Source organism: Glycine max, chromosome 11 (assembly GCF_000004515.6).
Source record: "Glycine max cultivar Williams 82 chromosome 11, Glycine_max_v4.0, whole genome shotgun sequence".
In the NCBI taxonomy this organism is placed as follows: domain Eukaryota; kingdom Viridiplantae; phylum Streptophyta; class Magnoliopsida; order Fabales; family Fabaceae; genus Glycine; species Glycine max.
In genome coordinates, this window is record NC_038247.2 from 4,459,855 (window position 1) to 4,472,048 (window position 12,194).

General features: G+C 30.8%; 2 protein-coding genes across 5 annotated transcripts; one reads left to right on the top strand and one right to left on the bottom strand.

Moving 5' to 3' along the window:
- Positions 1-809: 809 nt before the first annotated feature.
- On the bottom strand, positions 810-2,181 carry LOC547494 (24 kDa seed maturation protein). Its single transcript, NM_001250373.2, has 4 exons — positions 2,076-2,181; positions 1,767-1,965; positions 1,245-1,456; positions 810-1,164 (listed from the first exon to the last, which is right to left on the bottom strand). Exons 1-4 carry the CDS (start codon positions 2,131-2,133, stop codon positions 995-997), a joined length of 639 nt encoding a protein of 212 aa, NP_001237302.1. The 5' UTR covers positions 2,134-2,181; the 3' UTR covers positions 810-994.
- A 6,186-nt stretch (positions 2,182-8,367) lies between these two features.
- Positions 8,368-11,950, top strand: LOC100796699 (L-ascorbate oxidase homolog). Of its 4 annotated transcripts, none has more exons than XM_003537320.5 (9): positions 8,368-8,595; positions 8,750-8,889; positions 8,974-9,083; positions 9,717-9,987; positions 10,158-10,254; positions 10,365-10,716; positions 10,815-11,180; positions 11,282-11,360; positions 11,494-11,950. In XM_003537320.5, the coding sequence occupies exons 2-9, from the start codon at positions 8,755-8,757 to the stop codon at positions 11,695-11,697; spliced, it is 1,614 nt and encodes a 537-aa protein (XP_003537368.1). In that variant the 5' UTR covers positions 8,368-8,595; positions 8,750-8,754; the 3' UTR covers positions 11,698-11,950. The 4 variants fall into 4 exon arrangements, with proteins under 4 accessions (XP_003537368.1, XP_006590664.1, XP_040862544.1 ...); XM_006590601.4 differs by having other exon boundaries at positions 8,371-8,595; positions 8,747-8,889; XM_041006610.1 differs by having other exon boundaries at positions 8,545-8,563.
- The last annotated feature ends 244 nt before the right edge of the window (positions 11,951-12,194 follow it).

The window sequence follows — 12,194 nt, forward strand, 5'->3', positions numbered from 1 at the left end:
TAAAGTGATTTTTTTAATTGATCACCCTAATCCATGGGCCAACATAGTGTTTTTGGTTCACCTATTTTTTAACAAGCTGCTTCAGTTTCCGATAAATAAAATCTTACATGAAATCCAAGTGAAGTAATTTAAATTCACCTTTTTTATAATTAAAAAAAAAAAGACTAAGAGACTGGGACTTTACCTCTTAAATGATTAAATTGCTAGGTATAATTTGAATAACCGAGAACTCTTAACAATGACAACAAATTATTGTATGGCGCACACTTTTATCACATTAGATTTTTTTGTTTGTTTTTATGATGATTTTTTATAACAGTATCTTATGATAAATTTAGTGACGTATTTTAATGGAGCCAAACAGAACTAAGCTACTATAAATAAATTTCTCTTTGTTTTTACAAAAATAGAAACTACTTTTAACAATAAATTACTAGAACAGGATGTAGTAACAAGTAAGTGAAAGAGTTTAGAGTGAAGGAATAAACGTAAAACTTAATCATTTTTATATTCCGGTATATAACTCATACAAATGCTTAGTCTTTTAATGATATTTTGAGATTCGCAACACCATAACACACCCATTTGGAATTTGGAATGCTAAAACTGTGAGTCTAAGAATCTGGATATATCAATTTATTATCTAACTAATTAGAGATTAGATTATCTCTACCGAAAAAAAAGACAAAAATTTGGGAATTGAACCCGACCGCGAATCTAACACGCAATCTTCTGATCTGGAGTCAGACCCACTACAATTGAGCCTCGGATCCACATTTGCTGATGATTAACACTCGTAATAGTCCACATTTGCTGATGAACACTCGTAATAATAATATTAACTTAAGAGTTTAACTTTTCAGGGCGAAGTTACAATTCTTACGTTATACTAATCTATTCATAACATTACCGAAATATAACGAAACAAATAATAGACTCTTAATATTCATTAAATAATACAGCATAACCGTGCACATTTCTCTTAAAAAGCTAATTACTCTGTTTTCTTCTCCTTTACGATTCTGCTTTTAATCTTCTGAATGGTCTTCTCGTCAATAATCTGATAATATCTCTTGTGTTTCTCCCTCAACCACTCCACAAACCTCTTAATCTTGTCCTCGTTCTTCACATAAGTTAATGGAACTGCCATTCCCACTAACGTACCTACACATCAAAATTAAAATTAAACAAATAGTGAGATCGAGAAAGAAACGATTCGTAAAATAACTTAACCACGTACGTACCCATATAAACTAGTGTTAGGAGGTCCATGCAACTTCCTAAATAAGATAGTGATAACAATCCAGCCACAGCCCCCACAAACACGGGCCACTCTTTCTCTGCGCCCACAAGGAACAACCACCTTATTCCTTCTTCAATCCATGCTCGAACTGTGTGTGCTATTCTCGTTGTTGTTTTTTCACTCACTTCCAACCCCAACAAGTTCGGTGGTTCCCTAAATTTCATAAAAATCACAAGGAAACAATTATTACATAGCTCTAAACCACCTGCGTATAAACAAGATTTTTAATTTATAAGAAAGAATTAATTATTACTTTTGTAGTTTATAAGAAAAAATTAATAATATTCAATCACGCGTCACAAGTAAAGAGTAGTGCTATATATAGACCATGTATCAATTTATCATCACAAGGGAAAACACAAAAAACAAAAGAAGCTAGTTACTATGTGTAAGTAATGATGACGAATCTTCCATGAGACAAAATTCTGCATTAGAAGAAGAGCATGTAGAGAAGGGTGCTCACTTGCCCAAAAGTCTAAGCATATTGGCATAGAGGAATATTGAAGCAAGACCGAGTATGGCCACCCATGATATGAGAGTGAGGAAGTTGAATTCAAACACTTCCATCAACACCCATGCCGCTGTTGCCGCAACAAGAACGCTTATATTTATTTTCTTTCTTCTCCATAGGACTACATCCTTCACTATACCATTGTCAACATCTACACCACAAAAATCAAAGTGCAAAGTTAAAAGGGCTTTAAATTTCCATCTCTAGATACCATCACAACGTAAAGCTTATAATTATAGAGCATGATCAAATAAATTATACCTGAGGAGTAAGAGGGGGTGGTCAAAGTTTGTGTTTCTGCTTTTGTTTCTGAAGACATGATTGAGGAAGATTGTGATGAAATGTAGATGATGTTCAAGTGTTTGGAAGCAAAGCCACTTACATTTTCAAATATATAGTGGTGTTTCGGTGATAGCCAACAGGGTGACTCTGTGTCTGACTTACACGTGTAGGATTCTGAGGAGACGTGGAAACCTTGTAGCATTCGTGGCACTTCCATCTACTTTAACATTCTTTTGGGTAACGTTGCCGTTTTAATTAAACTGGTAGAGATAAGCACAAATAGCAAGTAGGTAAAGGATTAGTGTAGCAAGAATAATAAAAAAAACAACAATTGAGCAATAATAATGCATAAGGTGTAATCAGTAATGTATAACTTTGTGAGCAGATATTCAGCGGAAAAAAAAGAAGAAGAAAAAACTATTATTGGTTCAGTTGGAATGATGTAGCTATAACCTTGTTATTTACACATATTCAATTATTCATACAATTACAATTACATGGGCAAAGTGTGAATATACAAGTTTCTAACAGTTGACCAATCTGAAGCTATGCACCATATCTACAGCCATATATATGTCCCCACACGTTGAACTAAATGCCATGCCGAACTAGTAGTACTTGAAATATTGTCACATGGTATGTTCTTTCATCCCAATAGCATCCTTTGCAGAATTTGATCATTGTTCCAGTAAACAGTTGTATATATGCCATATATTTATCTGCATATATATATATATATATATATATATATATATATATATATATATATATATATATATATATATATATATATATATTTCTGTTAAGATCCATTATTCAGAGCGAGCAATATTACGATTTTAAATGTCACCCAGGGCATTTCATGAGAATTAAACATGATATTTATTATTTTACATGTGTACTACTATACTGCAAAAAAATGAAAGCACAAAAATTGTACGAGATAGTTGAAATTGAGTATCCAATGTACTGTAATTCATCTAAAAAAAGTAAAATAGGTTTGGAGTATACTAAAATTGAAAAGTATTAATTTTATTTTTATAATTTTTTTATAAATTTGTTTTTAAAAAGTAAAATATATTTTTATTGACTTTTAGTATAATTTTATTAGACGATAATTTGAATTGATTAACTTTATAATTTGATTACAAATGAATAAAATAATTTGTGATGGTTAAAATTCTCAAATGAACTAAATAACTTTTTACGGGAAAATATTCCTAAAATTACATATTTTATTTTTTAAGTGATTTTTTCATATTTTCTGATGAGATTAAGAGAGAAAATGAAACAAATTAAGTTTGTTAGTTACATCATAAAAGTATCTAATAAAGTTATATTTTTACATGATCAAATTAATAAAAAAAATTATGAAGATAAAATTAATATTTTTAAAATTTTAGATGTGTCGAAATATATTTTACCTTTAAAATATCAGGGAAGAAAAAGTTTCATAATATTTAAACATGTATTTAATGTTTGTTTATACTTTATACAGTGAAAATCTAGTAAGCTTTAGTGTTTAATTTTCATTTTAATAAATAATGAGTACAAAGTACTAACATTAGCATCCAATTACATATATAATAAATTTATTAATTTTTATAAAAAAAATTACTTAAAAAACATTATGTCAAATATTAGGACAATTATTTTTATCGAAGGACAAAACTTAGACTGATGCGCATTTCTATAAAGATTTATTTTTGGGTGTTATACTAGTCAACATTACAATTTCACTTTGATAATCTGGACTAACATTTACTGTAAATTGTTATAGAACTGTATTTAAATTTTATCCCAAATATTATACTACTCTGCCTCAGTAGGTAATTGGTGGACTGTTAATTAGGCGAAAACATTAAATTCAAAAAATAAATTATTTATAATTTTAATTCAGGTTCAAATAAGTTTAATGGTTTCTCATCTCTAACTCTATATATGTTTTTTTCTTTAGAAATAAAAAAAAGGAAATTGAAACAAGGAATTAAAGATAAGATAACAATATCAGATTCCATAATTTGTTTGACAAGAACAATATGAAAGAAGGGGATTTTCCATCTTTAAGACCTCCGTGGAAAAACCTTTCTCTCCCTCCAAATTGACATAAAATGGGATAGGCAGAGTGATCTCTCTTTTTTTAAAGTAAAAAATTTGAAAAATTATAATATAAAAAATAATTTTGTTAAAAATATTTTTAATTAGAACAAAATATTTTTTACTCATTTAAATAAATAGAGAAAAATTTTCCACTTTTTTAATTTTTATTCATTTAAATAATATATATTTTTTATTTTATTCCTAGTCAAAATACACTATAAGCATTTTTAATATATTTTCACCTCTCTCTAGAAATATAAGAAAATACTCTATGGACCCAAAGAAAGAAGATATGAATATAATAAATAATATGATGGGATAATAATAAAATAAAATAAATATTGATATATATGAATAATATGTAACATTATTAAAAAATATTTGATGATTGCTTAGTTGAAAAATACAGCACATGGGCTTTTCGCCCTGTTCGTTGATGTGACTTACACTTCAATATTGAATATTACCTCCTGTATTATCTTTTCTAGTCATATCACTTTTTTATATTTTTAAAATTTAATTTAGAAATATCTTAAATACTCTATCTTATTTTTAAAAAATATTTATAAATCATCTTTAAAAAAAATTAAAAAATAGTTATTACATTTCAGAATTAAATTTTCATAAAAAAGTTAAATACCCTTCTAATATTTAAAATATCAAAGTAATATAAAAGAATGTTGAGAATAGTAAAAAAAAAAATAATAACTCAGAAAAAAAGAATAGTAAAAAAATGTGCAAAAATATTTCCCTTTAATTTTTTTAAAACATATTAAATGTTCTTCTAAAATTAATTTGTTTTAAATAGTGTAAAAAAGTATGCAAATAGTAAAAAAAAAAAATGGTGCAAAAATAATTTTCTCCAATGTCTTATGTCTCATCGTATGAGTGCCATCCATAGCTGTCCCTGACCCACCTATGTTCCATACTTTTTCTAAATTTTCCGTCATACTGTTATTTGAAGGCAGCGTAGCGATAGAGCTCAGAACATGCAACCCAGTGTTTTTAAAGTGTACTGGCCATTCGACTCATCTAGGCACTGCTTTAAAGTTTAATGATTAAATTTTGGTTGAATGCCGTCAAAATAGTACTATTATAATTCTATAATATTTATTAAAATTAAATAAAATACTCTTTTATAAGTTCTTCATATTTACAGCATATATAAAAAATGTAGTTAAATATATCATAATGCATAAATTTAAATTTTAATAATACACAACTGTATTTATTAATAATAATAAGTTCATATGGTCATAGAAACAACATTTCATCACTAACTACTAACTTGAACACTATGAATGATAGGGACGACACAAACTATATTTTTAATTTTTTATTTATGATTCAGAAAGCTAGAAAAGACTAACTCCTAAGCAAAGAAAATACCCACTGCATCCACTAATAAAGATGCAGAAACAGAAATTAGAAAAGTATCCCACAAAAACAAAGAGTGAGGTGTAGAGACCCCAAATTTAGCTAACCAGACCGCACATTGGTTACCCTCCCTCAAAACATGCTTGAAGGAATTCTCCCACTTGCCTCTTAGAGAGGTTTCGAATGATATCAAAAGTGGACTTAATCTCAGATATAGTGAACCAGAGAGTCCAAACTGTATCTCCAAATGCCTCCGAGTTCCTAGATCTCCACGCACAAGTAAAATTTAAATAACTTTCATAATATTTACGTTTTAGAAAAAATACTCATTTTTACACCTATAGTTACACACATATAACACTTTTAGAATCTACTTTTGTACTTTATAACTAGAGGAAATGACATAATAGATTAAAACAAATTAAAGGCTCAATGAAAAAGAAAATATTAGCGCTTACAACATGTCAAGCAATGGACGCACTTGCGACTGTTTAACTTTTTAAATTTGTGCTTATAAATAGGAGAGGGAGTTCCTTAGTCACTCCAAAAAAGCTGAGTCCTCCACTCATCGAAATTCGGAGCAATCAACTTATGTTATATACATATCCCATGCTTATCCATAGTGGCTTTGAGACGATCACGTCCCTAAACTTTTTGACTTGTTGATCACCATCCCAGAATCTATACTATTTTCTTGGGTCATGGATTTTTTAATGGGTAAATATTAATTATTATTAACGGAAGAAATTCAAATTTTCCATATCTTTCTCCCCTTATCCCTTCAACCTACAACCTCACTGCCTCTCACAATAGACATGAGTCTTGTTTGTATGTAGGAAGCATTCAGCGTATTGTGAAGCCTTACCCCATGACACATTTCTTTAATGACAAATTAATTTTTTTAATTCTCTTTGATTTTCTAATGCTACCCCTCATACTCTTGTATCATTGTCTTTCCTCTTTGAATACATTCTTACTCCACAACTACCCATTCACTCTACCAATTTACTGACTTAGGCCTTTTAGTCTTTGCATATACGCCCTATATGCAAAATTTAAGGATAAAACAATAAAAACTTAAACTTTAGATTCATTAATAAAAAAATATTTATTATTAATTTTTTAGAGCAAAAAACGCATCACATATTGACTAAAAAAATCTTATATATCACTCTCTTATTTAAAGTACAAAATATTTCTCTCACTTTCTGTTGGTGCAGTCCAATTTACATACAGTCATCACTTTTGCAAACGATCTCAAAGCAACAATATCAACTCTCACCCCTTTTTTTGACATTAGTTAGGGTCACATACATGCTAGAGTAGAACAATTTCTTATTTAATGTGCTTGACTTAGTATATATTCTCACATGATAGACAAATTTTACAATTATTTTTTAAGTTTGGTTACAATGATGGAAAACACTTGACAAGAAGAAAAATAGTAAAATCATGATAAATGTATCTCAAAATGATAAATAATGTTTTTTTTATATTTTTAAAATAAATTTCCAAAATGTCCATTTTTAGTTAAAAAGGAAAAGCATAGTTCATAATTTGATTGAAGTGTTATTAGCCTCTTGGTTAGTTCACAGTGCAATTGCACTCACGAGCATGATATGGTATCTCTTCAATTTCTGGTCTAGACCGACTGAAGATACATTTTGTTTTCTATAAAAAATCAATTAAAGTTCAAACTTGAGGATTTAAAATAAATCAAATATGTAATATCTAAATAATTGCTCGTTTTTCTTCATTTTGGTTGTTTTTGTTTGTGGTTTTAACCTAATTTTTTATATTTTCTTTTCATTTTAAATTCAAGTTGCTAAAAAAATTTATATCTCATTAAAGCTCTTTGTACCCTTTACGAACTTCACTTGGACGTTTGGTATATTTATTAAATACTGTAAATAAAATTCATTTTCGTCAAACCACACCGAACGAAATTCAAACTAATGGTCTTGTCGGTGCTGCTTTTTCTTTTCCTTTTGACGATTAGTTAATTACATTAACTACAAGAAATCTATATTATCACTTGTCTATACTTCTTCGTTCCTATTTATAAGAAGTTTAAAATGATACTTATTGTTTTTTTTTATAAGACTTAATTATAATATTTTTTATATTATTTATTTTTAGACTAGAAATATGTTTTAATAAGAAAAGAAAAAAAATATATCGACAATTTATTAGAAAAAAATATATTGATAACAAAGATAATTTTAAAAAAAATTATAAATTTAAAATAAATTTATTATTATCAATTAAATTAATTATTTTGATAATCTTAATAAATTATGTAATTAAGTCTTATATATAAAAATGGAGGAAGTATTTAATTAATGGAATGGTTTATTTTTCATTTTTTTGGGTATGTATAAACTCGATAGAAATTTGTGGAAGAAATTTTTGGACACTCGTCTATGTTCCCAAGGATAGAACCGCGTGGATTACCTTAAGTTGTATTCCTTCTGACACCTACACAATTTTTTTTCACATTATAATATTATTTGTCTGACATTATCACTAAAAAAAATGATTTGTTACAAGTTTGTAGATAGGAAGGCACCGAGTTTAGGACAGGGTTCAAAGTTCAAACTGAACGATGAAGAAAATGCAGCTACTACACACGTTAGCGAGTGAAAAACCACCACAAGAAAAGAGAGAGGGAGTAAGGAAGAGAGAAAGTTTCATTTAATTTAACAATGGGATAAATATATCAAACACAAATTCTTAGGAGGCATGGTATTTTCTTTCTTTAGCTGGAAGCAACTATTACTAACTAACGCGGAAACGCGTTAACCGCGCCGAATATGATGATCAATATGCCACCTTATAAAACAAACAAAATTTACTTTTTTTATTAAAATAACTCTCACCTTAGCTATAGTCCAATCATGCTTTCTACTCTCTTTACTCTTTAGTTTAATTTTATTTTTTGTATATATTAAGGCGGCACAGACCCAAGTGGGTGTAAGTCAGTCTTGGGAGTGAGTCACTCTTCTTGCATAACCCAGATCTGGTAGTTTACAAATTGCTTCCTTTTATAGAAACTGAACGATAATGTTTCATTTTGAGTTCATAGTTCCAAGTATTCCTTTTTATTTTCTCTTGAGTGATGTTTGAGCTGTGAAATAATAACAGTGTTTTTTTTTCTCTGTCGTCATTTTCAGCAGACAATATGCGAAGAACTGGCTTGTTACATTTGTTATGCCTTGTCATTGCTTTAGTAAGTGTGCAAGCAGAAGATGCGTATAAGTATTACACATGGACGGTGACTTATGGAACTATTTCTCCATTGGGTAGTCCCCAGCAGGTGTGTAACCAATCTGTTTTTGTTGGATCTAAGATATCTTTGGAACTATGATTCTGACCTTTTTGGTGCTTCTTTTTTCTTAAGGTTATTCTTATCAATGGTCAGTTTCCTGGGCCTAGACTTGACTTGGTGACTAATGAGAATGTAATTCTCAACCTTATCAACAAGCTGGACGAGCCATTTTTACTCACTTGGTATGGTTCTATTTTCTATGTGTCTCTTGCTTGACTCAAATCTGTGTGCTTTATGTTCTGCATTGATTCCCTTCTGTACATACATCAACTTTTGTTTTCTTTTTATGGATTTTCATTTGTCCGCTTGAAACTGAAGGGAATCTGTGGTCTCTAGCTGCTTAATTGTGGTAGTAGGTCTTGTTATTATTTCAAAATTTTGGATGAACGGAGTTGGACAAAAAGGGTGTCATTTTTGTTGTCACTTACTGTTTTAACTTCCACAAATATTGCTACATTGGTTCACCTTTTTGTCGCAATAGCGGTTTTAACTTGGCAAAAGTCACATTCTCATAATTTTGATTTTGATGACATTCTCTATGTTGACGGTATATCCCAAGATTTATAAAAAAGCGAAGACACATTTACCTAAAGGAGCCAGAAGAGATGCTCTGTTGTCTACTAGATTTCCAGTATAGTTGTCGTAATCTATTAATCTTTGTGTTTTTATTTTCTTGCTCTTAAAATTCTCGCCTTGCTTCAAAATACAGGGTAATAGCATAACAACCAGATTGGATTTTTTTTGTTCTTGTTAATGTTATCTTGTTGTGAGATTTTCTTTTGAGAACATGGTTTAACATTGTTGTCATAAAACAGGAACGGTATTAAACAAAGGAAGAATTCATGGCAAGATGGAGTTTTGGGAACCAACTGTCCCATTCCTCCAAACTCAAATTACACATACAAGTTTCAGGCCAAGGATCAGATTGGTACATATACATACTTTCCATCAACTCAACTGCATAAAGCAGCTGGAGGGTTTGGAGCACTGAATGTTTATCATAGATCTGTCATCCCAATCCCTTATCCAAACCCTGATGGAGATTTTACTTTACTCGTTGGTGATTGGTACAAAACCAACCACAAGGTAAATAAGATTTTTTATACCCTCTCTCATAAACATACTATTGCAAAATATTCCTTGATACTTACAAGTTTGCCTCCGTCCAAAAATCTGAGATTTTAGTGAAAATTAAAATCACTATTGTAATGTTTCCTGTCAAGTTATCTTCATTCATTTTGTCATCTTGTTTACAGACGCTAAGGCAAACTTTAGAATCTGGAAAACCTCTTGCATTTCCTGATGGCCTCCTTATTAATGGTCAGGCTCATTCAACCTTCACTGGTAACCCGGGTAAGCCTGTGTTTTTTAAAGGATATAGTTCAAATATGCACAAAGTTTAAGCCATACGTTCAACTTTGTTAAAATTGTTTTTGCCAACAGTATTTGCACTTTTCTTTCAGGGAAAACCTATATGTTCAGAATCTCAAATGTAGGCTTTTCAACCTCAATTAACTTCAGAATTCAGGGTCACACCCTAAAATTAGTTGAGGTTGAAGGATCACACACTGTTCAGAACCTTTACGATTCACTTGATGTCCATGTTGGCCAATCGGTTGCTGTGTTAGTAACCTTAAACCAGCCTCCAAAGGACTACTATATTGTTGCCTCAACAAGATTTACAGAGACACCTCTCACTACAACTGCTGTACTACACTATGCAAACTCTTTTTCCTCTGCATTGGGACCCGTGCCTGCTCCCCCTGTTGATAAATATGACTTTGACTGGTCCATGAAGCAAGCTAGAACCTACAGGTAAGGTCACTAAAAAAACAAAGTAAAAAAAAAGACTTCCTGAGTTGTTTTAATTTATTGATAAATTCTAATCTGTTTAAAATGAATTATTCCTGCAGATGGAATCTGACAGCAAATGCTGCTAGGCCTAACCCACAAGGGTCATTCCATTATGGGAAGATTACTCCTACAAAAGTAATTAAGTTGGCCAATTCAGCACCTTTGATCAATGGAAAGCTCCGTTATGCTGTTAACAGTGTCTCCTATGTTAACCCTGACACCCCTCTCAAGCTTGCTGATTACTTCAACATTCCCGGAATCTTCAGTGTGAATTTACTCCAAAACTCTCCCTCAAATGGTCCAGGATACATAGGCACCTCAGTGTTGCAAACTTCTCTCCATGATTTTATTGAGGTTATTTTCCAGAACAACGAAAACACCATGCAATCTTGGCATCTTGATGGTTATGATTTTTGGGTCATTGGGTATGTCAGCTTCCTTGAATTATAAGTTTTGTTTCTATTATCAAAACAATTTAGAATTAGCTTAGGAAAGTTTTAATGATTGATCATTGCCACAATTGCAGTCATGGTTTCGGCCAGTGGACAGATGCCAGCAGGAAAACATATAATCTAGTGGATGCCCTGACTAGACACACTACACAGGTAAACTTAACATGAAAGTTCCCTATTCCTTATTTTGAGTTTTCTTTAGAGACCCTTATAATAATTAATAGAATGTGGCTATTTGTTTGTTTGTTTCTGACATGCATAGCTGGTGTGCTTCAAATGAATGTAGGTGTATCCAAAATCCTGGACTACTATATTGGTGTCTTTGGATAACCAAGGCATGTGGAACTTGAGGTCTGCAATATGGGAAAGGCAATATCTTGGGCAACAGTTCTATCTCAGAGTGTGGGATGCACAGAAAAGCCTTGCTAATGAATATGACATTCCCAACAATGTTCTGCTTTGCGGCAAAGCTGTTGGGCATCACCCTTAGAACATATATCAACTATCAGCCTCCTATTTATCGGTGTATTTTCTGGTCATGAGGGCTTGACTACAACTAGAATTCCTTTTCCTTTTTCTTAAAAATGAAAAAGGACAATGAGAAGCTACTTTCTCCAAATTTCGGATAGACTCGAGTATATTTGAGAAAAAAAAAAGTATTTTTATTAATTTTTCATTGCTCGTTTGTGTATTAACAATTGATTTCATACTTAATTTATTTATAGCTATAAGTTGTGAAGAAACCAGGTTACGTTTCATTCGTTTAAAACTTGATCAACCAGCAAATTGAGTTTGACATGGCCGAATGCTACGTTCAATATTAAGATTCGAGTACCTTATAATCATGGTTAACTTGTAGTATATTTGAACAGAAACTAGTCCTGTAAAAACACCTTCTGGTGATACTTAAAAGTAAAATATAAAATGGGAGGTCAGGTTGCCAGATCCATCTTGTGATACTTAAACTAATTCCTACTATTGTAATTG

Coding starts and splice junctions, on each gene's coding strand:
- LOC547494 (NM_001250373.2), bottom strand. CDS start 2,133: ATGTCTTCAGAAACAAAAGCAGAAACACAAACTTTGACCACCCCCTCT. Junction 1,966..2,075: donor CACCCCCTCTTACTCCTCAG/GTATAATTTATT, acceptor TTTGTGGTGTAG/ATGTTGACAATGGTATAGTG. Junction 1,457..1,766: donor ATGCTTAGACTTTTGGGCAA/GTGAGCACCCTT, acceptor TATGAAATTTAG/GGAACCACCGAACTTGTTGG.
- LOC100796699 (XM_003537320.5), top strand. CDS start 8,755: ATGCGAAGAACTGGCTTGTTACATTTGTTATGCCTTGTCATTGCTTTA. Junction 9,988..10,157: donor GGTACAAAACCAACCACAAG/GTAAATAAGATT, acceptor TCTTGTTTACAG/ACGCTAAGGCAAACTTTAGA. Junction 10,717..10,814: donor AAGCAAGCTAGAACCTACAG/GTAAGGTCACTA, acceptor TTATTCCTGCAG/ATGGAATCTGACAGCAAATG.